Source organism: Sapajus apella, unplaced genomic scaffold (genome assembly GCF_009761245.1).
Source record: "Sapajus apella isolate SASKATOON/1434 unplaced genomic scaffold, GSC_monkey_1.0 scaffold9, whole genome shotgun sequence".
NCBI classification, from domain to species: Eukaryota; Metazoa; Chordata; class Mammalia; order Primates; family Cebidae; genus Sapajus; species Sapajus apella.
In genome coordinates this window covers 22,459,200-22,481,106 of record NW_022436949.1, presented here as the reverse complement: position 1 = coordinate 22,481,106, position 21,907 = coordinate 22,459,200, and the positions used below count along the sequence as shown (strand labels likewise).

Here is a 21,907-nt window from a genome sequence, read left to right as displayed (position 1 = left end):
GAAGCCGCTTCCGCTCCTGCTCTTCCTGAAGCCGCTTCCGCTCCTGCGCTTCCTGAAGCCGCTTCCGCTCCTGCTCTTCCTGAAGCTGTTGCTCCGGTTTCCTCTCTCTCTCGAGAACAAGTTGATCCTGTGGCTTCTTTTCTTGGTTCTCATGAACAACCTCCTCTGGTGGCTGTCTCCTCTCCTCTTCTCCTGCTCGGGTTCCTTCCCTGTCTGAAGACTTGGACCCTTCACTCCAGGTGGTTTCCCAGGTGACAAGAGAGGGCTCCCGTGTGGTCACAGACATGCTGTTTGAGTTTAGGACCATCAGTTCCTAGGTGACCAGTGAAAAAAGAAATCCATCTAAATCTGTTTAGTTCTATAATTTCACATAGACATAAATATTCCGTTCCAGATGATACTAACTATAATTGGACCAGGACTCCACTCAAAACACATGTTAAGAGTTTTACCACTAAAAGGCCAGTGTGGTGGCACCCATCTGTAATGTCAGTACTTTGGGAGGCTGAGGTAGGCGGATCACGAGGAAAGAGATCGAGACCATCCTGGCCAACCTGGTGAAACCCCGTCTCTACTAAAAATACGAAGATTCACTGGGTGTGGTGGCACGTGCCTGTAGTCCCAGCTATTCGGGCGGCTGAGGCAGGAGAACAGCTTGAACCAGAGAGTCGGAGGTTGCAATGAGCTGAGATCGCACCACTGCACTCCAGCCTGGTGACAAAGCAAGACTCCGTCAAAAAAAAAAAAAAAAAAAAAAAAAAGAGTTTTACCACAAAAAAGCTACACACGAGTGACAAACATGTAACTTAGAAGAGGAAGATGCACTTAAGTTCTATTAACATAATTGGTTAATGATATACTGCAAAAACTAGGAGAAAGACTGAAACATCCAAGCAAAATTCTAACAAATCAGACCTCACTGGATTTTTCAAAGAGCTACACAGGTGAACATATGGTCAAAGGCAGAGAGAAGTGAAGTGTCTCCTGCTTCTCAGCTAATTCCACCAACAAGGCAAAGAGAAGGAAAACTAAACGGGCATGTTCTAACGCTACCTCATCCAAGTACTTGGAATTCTCTCTCTCCGCCTCCTGTTTGGCCCTTTGCCACTCTTCCTTCAGTTTCTCCTGCTCACGTTGATATTTTTCCTATAAGAAAATATGACATATATTAAAATAACAGATTAACTCTTCACATTAAGAATCTTCTTTATTAGCATTTTTATGATCTCTAAACTTTCAACCTCAAACTTTTCAAGACCATAATTTTATTTTCATAAGCCAACCAGAGTTTAGTCCCTAAAGTAGAAAAGAGTGTATATTGAATTAAAATGCAGACACTGGGGTAAAAGATGATAGACACAGAATTCAACCTGTATCCACCCTTTACCATGGCTGTAACTCATTAAAGCCTCTAGCAAACTGTAACGGGCTGAATACTCTGCAATGGACCTAGCAAACAGTTTATGGGAACCAAGTCATCACAAAGTCATGCACTTCACACCCCCTAAGTGAGTGCCCTTCATACATGGGGGTTAAAAAATAATGATTTTTAAAGGATGATTCTGGAAATCTTCAAAATGGAAAAGTAATTGCTTTATGGAAAATGTACTGCATACAAAAATATTTGTTGGTTGTGAGATTGTTGAGTTTAAAGTTAGTGTCTCAATACTGGTTGACGCCGACTGGTGAAAAGCCATGAAATCCAACCTAGTTCTGACCCGTCAATGTGAGCCAGAGCTACCTGCAGTAGGCGGTCCTGTTCCTTCTGCCACCTCTCCTGCCGCTTCCGCTCCTCCTCTTGATCCCAAACCCAGCGGCTCGGGGCACTGACGGTTGGAACTGGAAGCTAACCAGTTATCAGAGAAGAGACACAAATAGAGAACAGCTTCATTAAGTCATCTACTGAACCACTTTTGCACACATAAATTATTCATACCACAGTTTGCTTAAACTGTACCAAGGGAGATCTGGCTTTGTATTTTAAAATAAGTTTTTCAACTTGGAAGGGTAACTCTCTGATAAACTCTTATGCAACTGAAAATCATGGTAAGCACACTACTGTGTACTAATTCAGTCCCACCAAGTTCACCTTATTCCAAATGACAAATGAATGCTACTTACATCAGGAACCACAGAATCGGAGCTTCCTGTGTGGCAGCACATGGGCAAGGAAGAAAAATATACAATGTAAGTCTTCATTCCTATGAAACAATTCCTTTCAGAAACTTCTATCATTAGCTGTCTCTATGCCAGTATACTAAGTGACAATGTTTTTTTGAACAACAGTCAGTGAATCCTTTTTTCTCTAGGTGTAACAATTCCATCTGTTACCCATCTTTCAAATTCAAAGTTAGTAAAAGGAAGATACAGATGCCAAAATAAACCATAGCTCTAGGTATTAGTGAAGGATCAGTGGATATTTCTGAAGAAGCTTCAAGGTTCTTTTATTAATAAACTGGGCAGTATCTTATAGTTTGGCCTAATAGGAGGAAAAAAAAGAATTTCAAATGTTACAACATCTACCAAATCCCAATTTTTTACTTGCCGCTACTCAGTTACATCATGACAGCTGCAAGTCACATTTTTCTAGTCTTCTTACTAATGAGTCACCTTTCATAAGCAAGCCACTGCAACAAACATGTTCAAGGAACATTTCCTTTTTCTGCTCCTAGTATTTGAAACACAAGTATTCAAACTTCATGTATAAACCCATGGGTAAAGTCTCATTCTTTTATTCTTAGGGGACCTACGCAAGTATACCTTTACATAGAACAATGATTATTTAAAAAGTAAAATATCAGAAAATATACTATCATACAGTACTTTTAAATTTTCTTGAAATCTCAGCTGTCAAATAAATTATTCACAATTTTTTAAAGAAAATTGCTTTGAGACCTAGAAAAATTTTCTTCCCTAGAATAGCCTTTTGAAGAAAAGTGGAAGAAAATTAGAACAGAGGAAGAAAAGGAATTGCTTTATTTTAGCCAGTTTTAGCAAGGAGTATCATAATGTTTCAGTTAAATAGCCATAGACAAACAGGAATTTTATTTTAAAATATAAACCAAAACCACTAAGGATACTGACACAAACAGACTTGCATAGCCAGTAACTTATTTCTGTTTATGGTCAAAAAGAGACCTTAATCCAAAGGAAAGATATTAGGTGATTAACACGAAATATACAAACTCAGTAAGCGCTGTGTTATAAGACATGACTATTACTTTTAAGTTCTTAGTAGCAAAACAGAGCTTGAACAGCATTCATGAGAGCGAGCATTGGGCAAACGTTACAGGGAAGCAAATGTCACATGCACAGCACATCTTAAGGCAGCCCTGCCCAATTACACCAACACAGAGAATCTCAAAGTGCACCTGTTCTCAGATGCCACCAAAATGTATTTACTCTACATTTACTTCAAAGTCAACAGGGCAATCAAATCAACACTCCAAAGCCACCAACCCATAGCAAAAATAACTCTTCTTTATTAAGAGTATTTTCCATAACCAAAAACAGGTTAGAGTTTTTAAAAACTCAGCAATTTCATGTTGGTGTAATCTAATATTAGGCAATTTATAGTAAGCAGTAAGGCTTAAATGAAATTCCTCATTTCTTACTGTTACCCAGTGGAAAGAAGTGTTAAGAGCATCTCCCCCCCGCTTTTTTTTTTTTTTAACAAAGTTGAAAAAAAAAGTAAAACCTTTAGAGGTATACAAAGGACACACAAAGACCCATTACCACAGAGGTAGACCCATGAGCTGTAAGAAAAGCCTGATGACCCTAGGGAAAGAATGGAAATGGATTATGCTGGTTGGTCATAATGACACACAAATTGAAGAGGCTCAGTGCCCAGCACCACAGACCAGGATGAGGAGTGGAGTATGAGAACAATTCCATGAAAGTGCATGAATTGTTAGCTTTGTGGTTTACCTTGTTCAAAAAATTGTGATCGCCTTTTTAAGTTTTTCAAAGAAATGGATTCAGATGCTAGTTGAAAAAAAAATAAACACCATGTCATTCGTTTTGATTTCTCACCACTGGGAAATTAAATGATACTTGATATACCTTTCCAATCTGTAGCAAAACATTTTAAAAGAGGACAAACTGATAGCCGTAGAAGATATAGATTATGTCAAGGCTCAGGGACACACAATTTTAGTAGCCTACACTACATTCAAATTAGAAGAAACAAATATTTATATTAATAAATTTTAGCACACAGCATCATAGTTTCACAGCTATGTAAAGCCAAAGTACTATCTTCCATGCTACGTCACACTGTTTTGGGGAAAAGGAAATTAATAGTTTTTGCTTAGGTTAATCCATAATCTTGTCTGCTACATGGAAAACTGTCTGTAACAGTTTTCACAACATTTATGAATAAAAAGTGAAAAGTAATAGTGAAGAAAACAAAAAAAATGATACCCAGAGAAAGATCAAATAAAACCAAATAATAAAGTTACAACATTCTTCTAAGTAGAATTTTTGACCTAGTTTTCAAGATCTGGTAGCTACTAATATTAAGTAAAGCAAATGGAGTTCAGCCAAGAATACAAAAGAAAAACATTCTGACTTCTTCCATAGATCTGTCAAAGACTACGGCATAAAATATATATGCGATTATTACTTGACACTAGTTAGTGGTTACTTATCTAAACAAAACCTTCCAATGATAGGGCCCACGTAGAGTCCCCTAGTCATCAAAGAGCTAGATGTCTGATCAGCTATCTCACCTGAGCCACTGCAGAACAGGACCTGGGCGCTTTACATGTAACATTACAGAGAAAAATAAGCAACGTTTGCTTCAAAAACGTCTTTGATAAAGAATGCAACTGAAAACAAAATGTAGTCACTTCTATCTATCAGAAATGAAATACGAAATTAAATAATCGATAAGAAAAGGGAAATTTATATATTTAGGTTGGCTTTAAGATAATGTATTATAAACTGTCAAATGTAGATTTAAAGCCACCAAAGCACTGTGAAAACCCAGTCCCATTCTTGGCAGTCTAGGTTCACGGCAGAAGTCCCACCTTCTTTGTGTTTCTTCCCCTGCCTACATTGACTGGGTCTATTCTTATTTTTCTGTGTCTAAGGAATTGCACACAATGTATGGCAGCTAAATTATTTCTGGATGGGCAGAAGAAGGAAGATAGAGATAACTCCAAAATTTCCCTAGATACTTTACCTTCTTTTTCATTACAAATGGGTACCTCTGCTAACGACTTCATTGCCACTAGCATTTCCCTCTTATGGCTTACTGCCTTCAACTTGTCCCTTTCACAATAAAGAAGAAAGGAAACTTCATTCATAGTTTCATGCTTAACTAAGATTCCCTGTTGCCAGCATACCATAGCAAGAAAGCTGACAGCCTCAGGAAAACCAGTCTTGCTTATTTGACTTAGGCAGGCACTCAAAGCTCCGGAACATGCTGCCAAAGCTTTGTTTGCAGTTCCTGAACTATTCAGCACTGGAACTGAACGCCCTTCCACCTGGCTGCAATTGGATCTGTGTGCTAACCTTTTTCGTTTCAACTTGCAGCAGATCAGTTTTTCTTTCACTCACAGATATTAATTTTTAGAATAGCAGAACTTGAGTGCTATGTCTTTTCCTGTATTATAAATGTAAGTTATAATACTGATATTTACCTTTTGATTCAAAAGCATTGCTTTCATCATGAATTCCATTGATTTCTTTGGATTCAATATTCTGGAAAGGATAAAAGTGCTAGTTAATATTCTCTCCAGTTGGACTTTGGGCTTAAATAATGCATTTCTCATTAGTGAATATATATTTTAACAATATGAATTTCTCGAGATATTGATCCATTTCTTACAGTCTTTTACATGTAGTAGAAACTTAAATTTTTTCATTATACTTCAGTATTTGTGGCAGAATTAATGACCACAGGCATGGATGATTTTAAGTTGAATCAATCATTAATTTTCCAAGAAATAAAATCAACTGGATAATCGTTAGTCCATTTGGCTTTTATTTATGAGTACACAAAACAGTCATATTGGATTATCAAACATTTAAACCTTTCTTATACAATGCAGTAAGATTTCTTTATTAAATAAAAGGAGTTACTTGGACTTGATAATAAAAATAACACAATCTAAGAAGTGAGTATAAGTGCACAATATTTAGTTGAAATTTAAATTTATTAACTTAAACAATTTGTATAACTAAAAACCGCATTACTTCAAAGTCTATATAATAAAATTCCTTTGAAACTTAGAAAAATTTCTACATTATATTTTTGATCAAATTAATGAAACTGATTTCTCTTAACCACGTATGTAAGTCTACCCATCAAATTCATCTATACAAAAACTAAAAATGCTTCATGAAGTTTTACATTACACCCAACTATTACATTTATCTGCCAGTCAAGACTAAGGAATGCATAAAGAAGTTATAGTGTATAATTTTACATAATTGCCACTTTATGCTCACAAAGATCTTAGAGGTGGGTCTAATGATGAAAGACTGGTGGAAAACACCTGCAAAACAATATTATGGGATCTTTTGGTTTTACCATTACATAATTCACAACTACTGTATGAGGAATACCTATGGTTTTCAAAAATATATTTTACTATATCTCTTTACTGTATGTTACCTTATTCAATCATTTACATTTTAAAGGTAGTATCAAAATTGCACAAACAAAATAAATTATTTTCTTCCGTACACAATTCTAACAGCTGCCTTGCTCCACACCACTACTCCTGCTTCTCTAGATACTCACAGAACTCTGAAGGCTTTCGGAGAAATCAGTTGTTACAGACAGATTTGAAGATTTTTCTGAGTTGTAAATTCCAGAAGTTGCATCAATCCACTTTGTTTCAGGTGAACCTATAATTTTGGTAGCCATACTGGTGAGATTGAGGGTTTTATGCCGTATAAATGGTAGGGAAGGTTGGTCTTTGCCCCAGTCTGATTGGCACATGAAGATCAAATGAGTACATATAAATGGTGAAGTGGAAAGAATAAAGTCATTGAATACACATATTTTTAAAAATCTACACAGACAAGACAAATCAGACAGTGTGTGAAATCAATCAAGAGTTTAGGGCTTTTTACCAACAGACCACCTTCCTAAAACACAAGGGTTAAATCATGTTAGTAATGAAAAAACTAGCAAATTTGCTGAACCTTTCCCAAAGACCAGGAAAGAGATTTTATGTTGTTATCATAAGCTGATAGGTCCGCGGAGGCTTAATGCCCTTTCCCATCTAACCTCTGTAACTAAGAAACACATTAATGGAATGCACATTCAAAGTTATTTGAGAATAAACAGGAATATGACCTACCAGGCTCTCTCTCATACCAATATGGTTATGATGCTGCAGAGAAAGTTAAATCATAGCATAATTCTTAATACTCAGTATTTTAAATAACTCCTGGATGCAGATACATTTGTCTTCAATTGATATTTGCATTCAGTCAGACCAGTATATAAATCACTCAATAAATAATGTAAAACTCAGTAAATTTGCTAGTGAAAAGTCCAGACAGAATATTCAAAGGGGGAAGGTTCAAGATTTGTCACAACATGACTACAAAACACCTTTAATGCCAAAGCATAAGTAAAGTGAAAAACATAAAGTTACTGAAGCCAACTGTTAGAAGCACTTGCCAAGGGCCAGGCCCCAATTTCAAAGGCCAGACACGGTGGTAACACAAACTCACCAGCCTTTCCATAGCGCCTCACATCCATCACTAGGTTTCCAGTTTCTTGAGCCTTAGCCATGGTTTCCTCCCACTTTTTTGTATCCTTATATGGAAACTTGATGTTGTTAATAGCAATAATTTCATCATCTACCTGTAGCTGAGAAAATTCTGCTGGGCTACCTAAAAATGCAAAACAAATTAAACAACCAGCTGGGAAAAATTCCACATGTTCTACTAGTTGCTGCTTTAAGCTTAAGAAAAATGACTCAATTTCAATTAACAATTTCTCTCTTTTTCAGGTGGAGAAAGGTTACTACCTTTTTAATATTGAGTATCTAAGTACAACATGCAAAGCATTAGAGTTAGTTTTTAAGTTCTATAGAATGCATCTTTGTTAAGAATTGAAGGAAAAATATATTCAATAAAACTTTTTTATTAACCTCCCAAGAACAAAAAAAATTAAGTAATTCTTAAATTTGAAATGTGAAATACACTGCATTTTAATTGAGCTTGCAAATCAGATACATTTTGGAATGGAGCAGAAGAAAACATAGCTATTTAAAACTGCTTAAAATTACTCCATAACTAAAATACCATTATCTAACTAAGGCAATCTTAAGATGTAAAAGAAATAACTGGTGTTAACATACAACTTTATATAGCTGAAATATGTAAAAAATAAAAGTAAAAATAAAGGCACTCCTCTTAGATACAACAGTTTCATTTTAATTTTAGGCCTTGTAATGTTTTGCAAAGAGTTCCCAGGCTTGACATGGTATAGGCCTGGATGGTGGAGGGGTAATCCTTTTGCAGAAGTCCTGAAGACTTCATAGGCAATGTATATTAGAGCACTCAAAAAAAAATCACCTTATTAAATAGCACATATACATCTACTGCAAAGTATGGCTGATCATGGCAAGTTCTTTCTGAGTCTTAAGTGCTATTAGTATTTCCAAATATAATATCCAAAATGGACAAAATCTGTAAAATCACAAAATTAAGACTCTTCAAAACTAAAATGAATTAGGCAAGAATAATAAACAATTATGGAATTTGTAACCCCAACTAATAATCTCAGGGAAGGAGATGTATCCTGTGGCCTTAGAGTTGCATTTTTCACACGTTTTCTCCTCCTATGTTAAATAGACTAATTTCTGTGGTCCCCAACCCCACAATGAAAGATAAAAAAGGAGAAGAAAGTTCAGTAGAGCTGAATATATCATTTACCTGCTTCAACTGATGCTACGAAGAGCCCAGAAACATCCCATTTTATTGTAAACCCAAAGTCAAGACTCTTCCCAGGCGTCTGGTTTATGCTGATTCTCATATCACTGAACTGATCCTGAAAACAAAACATGAAACGCTGGTATCAGGTGTCCCTGGCAGCCACATGGAGGAAAGTCTATCCATGTAAGAAGGAAGGCTGCATGCTAGGTATACTTGAATCATTTCATGATAAACTAGAAGTTTCATTGTTTCTCCCTTGGGTTGGTAAAGCTTTCATTTATATAAATAGCACCATGTTTATTCTTTTTCTGCTAAAATAAGGAAAATCTTATTGCCTATACATCTTTTTCTTCATATTAATAATGTAAATCAATTAGCCGTGGACAAGCTTAGGTTTCTGCCCACTGTACAATTAGGTCTAATATACAGGCCATGTATTCATTGCCCAGAAATAAGTACAGTGATTTCAATCATTTATTCAAAAAGGACCACCAAGCTTTTAAAAACTACCCCCAATACTTGACATATTTATCTGAATAACTTCAAGTGGTTCACAGACACATAATTTAGCCTCCAGTAGCATCCATTAGGACTGGTACCACTGCCCAGTGGGCATGTGAAGTTTGGCAAGGCATTTTTGCTTGCCCAAACGCCATGTGAAGATTTAGTGTTTAAGATGTAGCTATCCTAAATGCTGCAAAATGCAGAACTATGTCAATTGTAAGGAATTACTCCGTAAAATACCAAGAGAGTCCCCTATTGACACATCCTGAGCCACAGACCATGACTTCCTCGAAATAACATCAGCCCATAAGCCCCCGAAAACAACAGCCTCTTGAACAAAAGGTATAATTACTCCCATTGCTATCATTATACTACCCAATAAATTCTGAATTCCATGGAACTTAAACTATTTTCTAAACCAAATGTTTCAAGTTTTACAGTATACTGTCTGTGCAAACCTTCAGTTCTTTTGTAATTTACATATTTTGTTTTGAGTGAGCAGACAGATCTTAATATGAATTTATGAGATTAGTGCTTCAGCTCTTTGTTTCCTAATCATAAAAAACTTAGACTTACCTGTTAGAATTCTTCCTAAACCTGTTTTACTTTCCAGAAAAAGACCTACCAATTATTCGTTTTAATTTGACAGCTAAACCTAACCCAATGACCAACTGGGCAATTCATAAATCGTTCTGCGTAAGTTTTTCTACCCATAAAACAAGTTTAAAACAAGTGGCAATATTCTGAGAAAAAACTAGGATAGTACATGCCATGGTTTGGATGTGATTCATCACCAACAAAACTCACATTAAAATTTAATGGCCAATGTGGTGGTGTTGGGAGGTATTACCTTTAACAGGTGTTTGGGTCATGAAGGATCTGCCCTCATGAAGGGATTAATGCAGTCTCATGGGAGTACGTTCTCACTCTAGCAGGACTGAATTAGTTACCACAAGAACAGGTTGTTATAAAGTGAGGTTGCCTTGTGTTGGGTCTCTGCACACACCACTTGGCTTTCTGCTCTTCCATCATACTGTGACACAGCACATGGCCCTCACCTGAAGCCAAGCAGATGCCAGTACCATGCTCTTGGACTTTCTAGCCACCAGAACCATGAGCCAAATAAACCTCCTCTTTTCTTTATAAATTACTCAGCCTCAGGTATTCTGTTATAGCAACATTAAATGGACTAAGACAGTACATAATAATTTAAAGGAAGGCATTAAATAAAAGATCAAGAATTTACTACTCCATATGGATATGCAGAAGTACTATGACATTTCACTCATTCAACTGTTTGACATACATTGATTGTTTACTCTGTAGAAAACACAATGCTTAGCACTGTGGGAAATAAAAATAAATTAGGGCTGATTCTTGCTCCCAAAATATAATTGTTGATTTTTCAGTGGGTATAGGATTTTTAGGTTTCAGCAGAAAGTCTTTTGTAAAGCAGTTTAAATGCAGAATTGCAGATATAGTCATAATACTCGCTAATAATCACCTGATGAATGCCAATCTGAAGAATATAATAAAACTCTGCTAAGAATAGCAAAAATTACTGGTTGTTTCTATTCCCTAGCCAAAACCACCATACACTTAAGTTAGAGATGACTCAGTGAAAATAAGTGGTCATCTTCACCACTCTTACAAAAAAAAAAAAATCTGACTTAGACCCAATTAAAGTGCAGAATCTATTTGCTGTATAAGAAAGAGAGACAAATCAGAGGTTACATATTCAAAACACTGATGTTTTCTAGCTTGAAGAATAAAAGACAGGATGGAGTCTTAATAAATAATCTCAAAGTACATAAAAAATATTTTGTGGGAGACGGCAAGTGAACATTATCCTTTTCTACCAAATATAGGATCAAACAGAATGAGTTTAAGCCCTAGAGGGAAATGTCTCACTCATATTAAATTGGAAATACTGTCTCATGAAGGACTATACTTACCTTAGAAACAAAGAAATCGCTACTTAAACATCTTAAATATTAATAAAAGGGCAGATAACCATCTCCTCTTTGAAAGCGTTAACAGAAAGGACAGCGTCCCTGTGGCTACAGCCAGGCAGACTGTTGTGTCAGTTGCTGGATAGACATGGGCAAAGAGGAGAGAGCCACATGGGCAATTACAGGTACATTTCTCTCATTAACCAGGTGACCACATGCATGTCACTGGGCCTGGTAAAGCTTCTCTTTCATAAAGATACTGATTTTCAATTTTGGTTTTAAGTAGCCTACTTTCAAGTCAAAGTCTTGTGCAGACTGCCTCTTTCCAAACCAATATACGGAAAGGATTAAAGTGAGTGGCTGTGGTTTCAAAGTAAGAGTTCCAGAGCCCCACTTGTGTGGCCTTCCCCTTATGGCAGTCTTGAGGCATCTCTGTTCAATCCCATGTTCTTACAGTAAATTATTCCTGAAACTTCTTGCAAGTGAACATATCTATAATTACATTCAAGTATAAATTGTTCAACAATTATTTCAGGAAGGATTTCAACTTCGTTATTTCTCTCTGCAAGGTATATGCCAAGTGAGTACCCTACAAAGAATCCAAGCTTCAGAAGATAATAATGGCAACATCATCTTTGAACTGGATGGAACAGGAATATAAATTATTGGGGGAGATCTAGATTCCTGATGACTGATAATGAACTATCCAAGTGGTTTCAGTTGTTCATGCCAGAAAAGATAAGGCAGTTGTCTATCAACATCTCAGCATATACAATAAAAATTTCACTCAAATTATGTACAACGTGAGCAGAAGTATCCACTGAAAGTTCAGATGGCCCCACCAACTGTCAGACTGATGACTGATGAAACAGAAGTACTAGACTCTACATTTTTAAACAAAAACACGAGGAGGGTCTGGAGTCCCAAAGGTAACATTTATTTCTGCTAAATCTGTTGAATTAAGATTTTCATGTCACCATAGATAGGATTTAATTTAAAAAACAGGGCCAATCTTAAATGCCAAATCAGAAAGCTACATTTCTCAAATTTTTTCTATTAGACAAATGTGTTAAGGGAAGCCTACTTAGTTGATAAAATTAACCCTAAAAGTAAATCTGAACTGTAAAATCAGGAATATCAGAGGAAACATATAATCTTTGAATTTGTATACATATAGTTCTTTAGTGTCTTTCTTTCAGAGTCTTACTGGAATGAGAAAATGAATTGAGTAGCCCTCAAATCTTGGTCTTTCTCTCTAAATCCTTCATTCCACTGCAGCAGGTAGTGTTTCTGTAATACACCCATCACTGTCCTCATCCCATTCAAGATTATCTTCTACCTACCAAATGCATCTTGAGTTTGCATCCCTCCAGGCACTGCCCACTATTCTTGCTTTCTGGGAAACAATCTTCTAAAGTCACCTATTATCTCCATTTCTCCAGCCTTCTTTCCCATGTCTCTTGCCACTCAGTTTAATGAGCATGTTCCTCTTTTTCTCTTCTCTTTTCATTGTGTCGTTTGTTCCTTAGTCAGTCTCTAACCTCTCCGACTATATGCTTTTCTGAGCAACCTCCAATGTCCAAGTCCAACAATTTGAAAATTAAATTCATTATCTTCCTCCCAAACCTGTTCTTCTACCTCTTGTTTTACATATTTTGGTTAATTGCATCAATAGCTCATCAGATGCCCAAGTTAGAAATACTGGATTCTTTCTGGGCCTCTTTCTCCTTCCTTCCCCTAACTGTTCCGCACTCAAATATGACAATCCCTATACCCCTACTGTCCACCATACACACTTACATTTCACAAAGTTCTATCAAGTCCATAATCCATCTTGAATCATCCCCACCTTGCCACCCTCCCTTGGGTTATCATCCTAGCTCAGGCCATTATCTCCTCTAAACTCCTATGGTTACCCCGGCTAACTGGCTCTCTTGCCTCCAGCCCTTATTTTGTTAATTGTCCACACAGCTGCCAGAACTTTAGTTATAGAGCATGCTATTATATCACACTCTGTTTTTAAATTGCTAGTAGCTCCTTACTGCCCTACTTGGAAGATTTCAAACTCTACATTTAGTTCTGGTAAGTTTCAATAAACATATAATACCACCTTTCCTCAAAATGATTTCAACGATGATTTTATCTTTATAGACAAAAAGACATTTCAGCCCCCAGTGGCTTTAAAATCCTAAAGACACAGCAAAGTCCAAATAAGTCAACATGTGTTCTCTTAACTATACATAAGGCAGTCCTCAAACATTAGCCTGTCATATTTCAAAAAACCTTCACATCAGATCTATCGCAGTTGTGGCCAAGGCATTTCACCAGCCTGGGGCAAGTTATATAACTTTCAAATCTCAAGTACTTCATTGGTAAAAATGGGGCTAATACACCTACTTTGCAGGGTTATTGAGACAATTAAATGAAACACTTAAAAGGTGTCAAGGCACACATGACTGATGCCCAGTAATTGCCTTCTTTTTCCCATGGAAGCAAATGTTAAACATAATACCCATGCTGGCTAAGCAGTTTCCAGATCAATTAAAGAAAATCCCATTTAATTCTCAAATACTTAGCTCTAAAGCCAAGAAAATTCGGTCAGCATTCAGTGAACATGTACAGATCCAGCCACTGCCCTGAGGAGGAGGAAGGGAGGGCTGTGTTCCACCTTCACAGAGAGCAGGTTCTAGTGAAGGCGAGAAGCAAGCAAAAGCTTAGCTATATCCAAAGTGTCACCAAGCGTGGGGCTGAGATCAGGAAATGGACATGCAGAAAGGTTCCTTCCTTCCATATGTGTCATCCCATTTAGGGGTTACTGCTTTAAAAAATCTGGAGCAGAGTTTCTGGAAAGTGGATTTGTAGAGGGTTTGAAAACCTAGAGCTCTGAGAGGACAGGAAAAAAAAAAAAAAGACAGAAACCTGTAGGCAAGACCAACTTTAGCGAGAATCATGAAAACCGCATCTGCATGTGGAGGGGGGTGAAGGACTCCAGGAGTCACACTCCCTCTCCTTTGCCTTGGTTCACCTCCAGAATGAGCTTGGCAGCTGGGATTGGCAAGAAAGGTAGAGAAAAAAGCAAAACTACAAGAGAAGAAAGGGGGCAAAAAGAAGAGAGAAGGACAAAACCCACAGCTCAGCTATGAGGATGAAAAGGAAATTCCTATGGGCAGATTTTAAATAAGACCATATTAAGTTCTTTCCTTCATTATGATTTTCCTATTTATGGCACATGCCACCTTATTAGCACAATTCTGAGAGGCTCTTAACTAGTCTCTGCTTCCAGACTTGGCTTCCCTAAAATAACTCTAGGGAACACCACAGTGCTTACATTCCTAAAACAACCCTTAATCTTCAAATGCCCACACTAAAGAACCAATAAGGACTCTAAATTACCTGCCTGATCAAGTTCATACTTCGGCCTAGTAATCAAGGCCTTGAATACAGTTCAAGTCAGTAAAACTTAAGTGCCAATTATATGTAAGAATGTACAAAGAATATCAGTGAAGGAGGAACACGTAGCTATATGGGACAAGGAAGAATTCAGTGAGTGAAACTTTTCAAGGGTACGAAGTTTGATTCCAGTGGGGGAGGGGTGATAGCTTGTTTCATGAAGGAAGTGGTCCTCCTGGGCTTTTGAGGAACAGTAGGACTTCAAAAGGCAGAGATGTGTGAAATAAGCATCTTCAAATGGGGAGCAATGATGAGCTCCAGAAGGTACAGGACGTATCCAAGAAAAAGCAAGCAGCCATATGCAGGAGAGTCACCTCTCTTTCCCAGGACATAGCATGATAGCATAACGTGATACTAAATCTTGAGTCAGACTGCCTGGGTTCAAATCCTGACTCCACTTGGTACCCTGCACAGCCTTTAACAAGTAACATGCCAATGCCATGCCTCAATTTTAATAAAATAGGGATAATCATGATAGTCAACATTCGGATTGTGGATTACTTCACAGGGCTGATGTGAGGATTAACTAAGATACCTCCCTGGGAAGCCTGGTTGGCACATAATAAGCATGCTAACATCAGCTATGACTGCGCTACAAAGGGAATGAGAGATATTAGTGCTTCCCTGAGCACTACGAACTTCTTTCAGCAAACCACACAGAGCCACTAGAGGCTTTGGAGCAGAGAAATTACTGAGTCCAACCTGGCATCAAGTTAATCTGATGCCAGTCTTGTGTAGTACACACTAACACCTGTGACTATGTGCACAGATAGGAAATAGCATAGTAGAAGCCAGAATAGAAACAAGTATAACACCAGCTGCACATGGTGGCTCACATCTGTAATCCCAGCACTTTTGGAGGCCGAGATAAATGGGTCCTTTGAGCCCAGGAGATCGAGAGCAGCCTGGGCAACATGGTGAAAGCCCATCTCTACAAAAAAATACAAAAATTAGCCAGGCGTGGTGACATGTGCCTGCAGTCCCTCGTACTCAGGAGGCTAGGGTGAGGATTCCTTGAGTCCACTGCACTACAGCCTGGCAACAGAGCAAGACCCTATCTCAAAAAAGAAAAGAAACGAATAACATCGGGGGGGTATGGAGGAAGAACGAAAGGGCAGTGCCAGCAAAAGTGCAAGGTATGGAAGAGAAAAACGACCTGAAGAACATTCTTTTACAAACCTACTAAAACATTCAGATGATCAGCCACATGCTCCTCTTGATTCTGCTACCCTCTGATCACCTAGAGTCACAGTGTCTGAATGACATCTGGGGGAGCGTTGCACAGGCCCTCCACATATTGCTCAGCTGTCATACACATTCACAGCCTTCCCTCGAGGCCGTAGGCTCCTTCTGAGACAAAGGCAGTGGGGTGGTACAGAAGCTACGGCCCCAGTGGCACAGAAATGGACACACCAAGCATCAGAGATTGGTAAGTCACTGTATGAATTACGTCTACGTTAAAGAATTCCAATGGCTTCCACTGTCATCAGGCCTAATTTTTCTTGGTGGAATATCATCTCAAGTTTGGGAACAAAGAAGTATACACCCATTAATGATGAAAGCCGAAACAGTGCCACATTAATTGAAGCTCCTCTGAATTGCAATAACCTGAGACACACCCACACACCACACTTAGCCTCTGTTCCTTAATCCACACTTCAGTTAGTCAGCCGCCTCCCTGAGGGAGGTACCGACACCCAGCATGCAGCGCCTGATTCAGGCTGCTTTGTTGGATTTACTATTTGAAAAAGGTCAAGGCAAATATCCAAATCCGTGAAACAAGCGACACTTTGCTTCTGCTTTTATTATTCATTCACTGGTACCTTATGTTCCCCAAGCATAACATAGCATAGGCTATTGTTCTCCTCAACTGAGACTTAGGATATTAATTATATATTTCCAATTCCTTCAACATGTAATGATAGTTTGCAACTAATTATTTCGGCAAGCTGAAGAAATTGTTTTTAGATACATGCCTGTAAATATGCAAGGGAAAAAAAAACAAAAGACATATACCTAGATGTTAACAATTACCTCTAAATGATGGAATCATCAGGAATTTAAATTATTTATACTTTCCTGCATTTCCAAATTTTCTAAAGTACATAGTACCTTATAACTAGAAAAAAAAGTTTAAATTTCTTAAGTTTTCCCACACAAATAAAAACTCAATAATAATAAATATGAAATGCCAAATAATCTCACGTCATTTCATTAATATAACTTAGGACAAGTCGTGTGTGTGTGTGTGTGTGTGTGTGTGTGTGTACACACACACACACACACACACACTCACACTCTCTCTCTCTCTCTCTTAATGTTTTGCAGGGCAACAGGGAATACTGAAGCAAGCCAAAGAACCACAAAAGCTCCTCCATGCTAAGGGGTTCATTCAACTATCAAATTGCTTAGCAAGAATTCTTCTAAGAAAGAGCTTTCTGTTCACCAAAGACTTTCAGTATGTTTTATAGGTAGGCTACAAAGAACATTTATTACCTAATCATTCTCTAAGAAGTCATCTATTAGAATTTTAAGAAGGAAAAACCACACACATCCCCAATCATTCATCACCTGATGGTATATTTTGTTTGGACTCCAAATGTTGTGGAATACAATTGTCATTTTATAACAAGCCTTGATAGTCCCATTAAGAGACAAGAGGCCATCAAAAATTATAGATGTTCTAAAGTATGAAATAGTATTAAAAGTCACTAGAAGATTAAAATAATCAAAAAAGAAATGCCACGTCCCTAGAGGCCAGCACCTTACCTATCATGTGCATCAATTTTTCCTTGTGGCCTGTTAAGTTCCCTGGGAAAGGACTTCTGTCACCCAAAGACACCCAAAGCATGCAGACTCATGTTCAGCTTCCCTGGGGCAAGAATGAGGCACATCCAGACCTGCATCTAAAACCTTTAAAGTGACAATTGTACCTGAAACCTGGGACTAAGGGGCACTAGCAGTATAAGGCCACAACTACTGAAATGTGGAATACAGAGAAAACACCAGCCAAATCCCAAGGAGGCTGGTGCACAAAGTCTCCATAGTCTCATAGCACAAGTTTTATCTGGATCTACGTACTCAGAGTAGAAAGAGACAGACTTCCACCAAGATCTGTTCAAAATAAACCATTATATCATTTTTCACATTTTTAGCCCAGATTAACACGTAGAGGTTTGAGGTTTGAGACAAGCTTCCAGATTTAAATGCATGTCTGAGCCACAGATGATAAAGAACTTTCCCAAACTCACCTGGGGTGTTGAGACTTCTCTTTGGGGGGAGATTTCCCCTTCTCCAGATTCAGACATTAAATCAAGGCCAGATGTGGAAGACAACGTGGCTTTAGAAGTGGCAGCCTGGTCTTGGGAAAGAGATGAGAAGGGGGATGTGGGAGAGGGCAGCCTCGTCACACCTTCTTCTGTTGCAGCTACCTCTTTCTGGCTAGATGAGCTTGAAGCCAGTTGGTTTACGTCCAGGTTTGGTGCAGGGGTGCTGACCACACTGTTTTGAGTTCTCTTAATGTCTTCGACATCTCCATTATACTTCCAAGCATCATCCATCTAAATAAGAAAAAATCACTTTAAACTTGATATTCTGTTACCTTTATTTCTGTTTCTAAAAGTTAATTATTAAATTAATATTTTAAAACTAAAATAACATACCTCCCACAGTAACATAAGTATTGCTAAAAGCTTGGACTGAGTTCTTTTACACTAATAGATAAACACACATGTAGTAGGGGAAATTGTTTTAGCAAAAGCATTCATATCACATACAAACTTCTGAACTTTGCTTTGCTTGTTTACTCCAAGCAAACATCTTAAGCATTAAATTTCCACTGAATCTAAACTGGCACAAAATAAAATTGCCGTGTGTGTGTGTGTGTTTGTGTGTGTGTGTGTGTGTGTCTTATTTGCAGTTTACACAACAAGATGGTGTAACTCCAACCTCTGTACAAGTTCACCAACATTTTGCTCTTCAGAACAGACTAAATGAACTGAGAACGTTTTTTACCATGTAAGAACTGGGGAATGATGAGATTCCCCTTGACTGAGAGCCAAAAGGTCTCAGTGATGTGTGTGTGTGTGCATATACATATATATATATATATATATGCGCACGCACACACACACACACACACACTTTACACACTTTAATTCTGGGGTACATGTGCAGAATGTGCAGGTTTGTTACATTGGTATACACATGCCGTGGTGGTTTGCTGCACCCAACACCCCATCATCTACATTAGGTATTTCTCCTAATGCTATCCCAGTCTTGGTGTCCTGTTGATCCACTCCAGGTCAACAGATAAAACTCTAACCAGTCCCTTTACTTTCTGAATATTCTGTAGTATGGACATCAACAATTTATTCATTTGATGTGCATTTAAAGTTGCTTAAAATGTTCTGTCACTTCCAAAAATACTGCAACAAACATCCATATCTCTTTATAATTGGAATTTTCATTTTTATAGCACAGATTTCCAAAAGTAGGCTTGCTGGAACAAAAGTTTTATATATATATAGTTTCTAGAAATAATTGTAGCAATACACTCCCAAAGTAATGTATGAGAACATCTGTTTCTCAGCATCCTTGCCAACGCTAGACATTTTCAATGTTTTAAGTCTATATGACTCCAATGGGTAAAAAGTCATATGCCTCATTTTTGTTCCAGGGAAGCTGAACATACTTCTGTGTGCCTTGCTACCAGCCATTTGAATCCCCTCTCTCTTGAAATGGCCACTACTTTTCTATATTCACTTTTCCAGTGCTTTTCCTTACCCATTTGTGGAAACATTTTCTGTCTTAGAGATATTTACCCTTTACTTATAATCCATTTTGGTAATATTTGTCTGAGTCTATATATATATATATATATATATATAGTCTTTTGACTATGTAAAAGGGGTCTGCCATGAAATTCTACGTTCAGGAGTTTCCCAGTTAGCCTAGGTAGGCTTCTCTTACCCCAAATATTCAATTTTTTATACTCTTTTAGAGTTTAGGATTGTACATTAGCAGAGCTAAAAAAAATCTGAACATTAATCATAGGACTGTGTTGCTGCCTTTTGCATAATTCAGATTAACACATTCATTGTCAGATATGGTAACACTTTATTCTCAGGAAAAATGCTTCAATATTCTCTATCTTCAAAACCTGGTGTTAATGGAAATACATATATATAAACAATAAGATGTATTCTAATCATTATATTCAAACATATCAAGTTCTGATGAAGTAAGAAATCTGAAAAAAGCAGAAATTTGTACATAAGCACCTGAAAATATCTAGGCTAAACCATATGAAATTGCTGTTCTGTAGGTCAAGAAGAACAATCATACCAATAACTTCATACTTTTCAACCTAATAATTTACAAAAGGTACCTCTAAAACAAATGACATTATAAAATGATACTCTGCCTTAGAATATATCTTATTCATTCTTTAAAATGTATCAGCCCTGGGGACGATCCAAGATGGCCGTTTTAGGAACAGCTCAGGATTGCAGCTCCCAGTGAAAGCGCAGAGGGTGAGTGGACGCCCCGTTTTTATTGCCCACAGACTAGGAAATTCCCAGGCAGAGGTGCTCCACGGTCGCCAGCGCGGCTGTTTCGGCCAGCGCTGCTGCTTTGCCCCACGCGGCTGCTTTGTCGGTGCCCCGGAGCCGCGGTTCTCCTTACAAAATACACTGGTCCGGGGGCCCTTTAGGCTGGCGATTGGAGCCACGGGAAGTCGCCCATACGCTGGTTCAAAAAGGGGACTGAGCAGAGAACCAGGACAGTAGATTCCAGGGCAAAAAAAAGAAGAAAAAGCGCCACAAACCTCAGTGCCGCTGTTTAAGCCAGCGCAGTGAGTGGCCACAGGGGAAAACAAACAGACCCCAGCGCCTCTTCAACAGGCGACTGGAACACCAACTTAAAAAAGGCTCTGAGGCAGGGAGCCAGGCGATCAGGCTCGGCTGGTCTCACCCCCAAAAAAGAACAGCAACCAGAAACTCTGGATTGAGAGTTTCACAGCCAGCGCAGCTGAACCCGGGACGGTCCAGCTCTGTGGGGGAGGGGCGTCCGCCATTACCGAGGCAGCCCGCCGTTGCCAAGGCAACCCGCCACAGCAGAGACTCCGCCCCAACAGAGGCGGGCCACCATCGCCAAAGCAGTTCTAACTACACCCATATAAACAGGACTGCAGAGAAGTTCACTCTTCAGCGGGGCGGAGCCCACAGCAGCTCAGCAAAGCTGCTATAGGCCGGCAGTGACTAGGCTGCCTCCTTGCTGGGCTGGGCAGGTCTGAAGGAAAAAAAAAAAACAAAAAGAAGGCAGCAGCATAACGGAAACTCATAAATAAAGCCCTAAATCCCTGGGACAGAGCACCTGGGAACAAAAAGCAGTTTATGAGTTCTGCTGCAGCAGACCTAAAAGTACCTGCCCAGCAGCTCTGAATGAACAACAACAGAGCTCGCAGCTCACCATTTGAGATCCAATAAAGAAGAGACCGTCTCCTCAAGCAGCTCCCTGACCCCTATATATCCAAAAAGACACCTCATAAAAGAGAGATCAGATCGACACTAGGCAGGTATCCTTCTGGGACAAAGATAGCAGAAGAAGAAAACTGGTAACAACCCTTGCTGTTCAGCAGCTGCTGCAGGTGAACGCCAGGCAAGCAGGGCCTGGAGTGAACCTCAGCAGACCTACAGCAGAGGGGCCAGACTGTCAGAAGGAAAACCAAGAAACAGAAATAACCTCACCATCAACAAACAGAACGTCAATCTGAAAGATTTGAGACCCAATCTGAAAGCCAGCAACTACAAAGTCGACAGGTGGATAAATCCTTAAAGATGGGAAGAAACCAGCGCAAAAAGGATGAAAACACCCGAAACCAGAACACCTCTCCTCCTAAAAGGGATCACAACTCCTCACCAGCAAGGGAACAAGGTTGGATGGAGAACGAGTGTGATGAAATGACAGAATCAGACTTCAGAAGGTGGGTAAGAAACTTCTGTGAACTTAAAGAACATGTTCTAACCAAATGCCAAGAAACTAAGAACATTGAAAAAAGATTTGACGAAATGCTAATGAGAATGGACAAAATAGAA

General features: G+C 38.5%; 1 protein-coding gene across 23 annotated transcripts in view; it reads right to left on the bottom strand.

The window, feature by feature from the left end:
• LMO7 (LIM domain 7) overlaps nucleotides 1-21,907 on the bottom strand; it is a 231,635-nt gene that overhangs the window by 19,218 nt on the left and 190,510 nt on the right. For 11 of the 23 annotated variants that reach the window (XM_032277371.1, XM_032277380.1, XM_032277379.1 and 8 more), the window contains 11 exons: nucleotides 18,062-18,370; nucleotides 8,905-9,019; nucleotides 7,696-7,857; nucleotides 6,752-6,939; nucleotides 5,646-5,706; nucleotides 3,928-3,984; nucleotides 3,736-3,777; nucleotides 2,122-2,147; nucleotides 1,742-1,846; nucleotides 1,054-1,146; nucleotides 17-313 (listed from right to left, as the gene is read on the bottom strand). In XM_032277371.1, the coding sequence (XP_032133262.1) occupies nucleotides 17-313; nucleotides 1,054-1,146; nucleotides 1,742-1,846; nucleotides 2,122-2,147; nucleotides 3,736-3,777; nucleotides 3,928-3,984; nucleotides 5,646-5,706; nucleotides 6,752-6,939; nucleotides 7,696-7,857; nucleotides 8,905-9,019; nucleotides 18,062-18,370 (1,455 nt within the window). Of the gene's footprint in view, nucleotides 314-1,053; nucleotides 1,147-1,741; nucleotides 1,847-2,121; nucleotides 2,148-3,735; nucleotides 3,778-3,927; nucleotides 3,985-5,645; nucleotides 5,707-6,751; nucleotides 6,940-7,695; nucleotides 7,858-8,904; nucleotides 9,020-18,061; nucleotides 18,371-21,907 lie in introns of all 23 variants that reach the window. The other 12 variants (XM_032277377.1, XM_032277382.1, XM_032277390.1 and 9 more) reach the window with 8 other exon arrangements.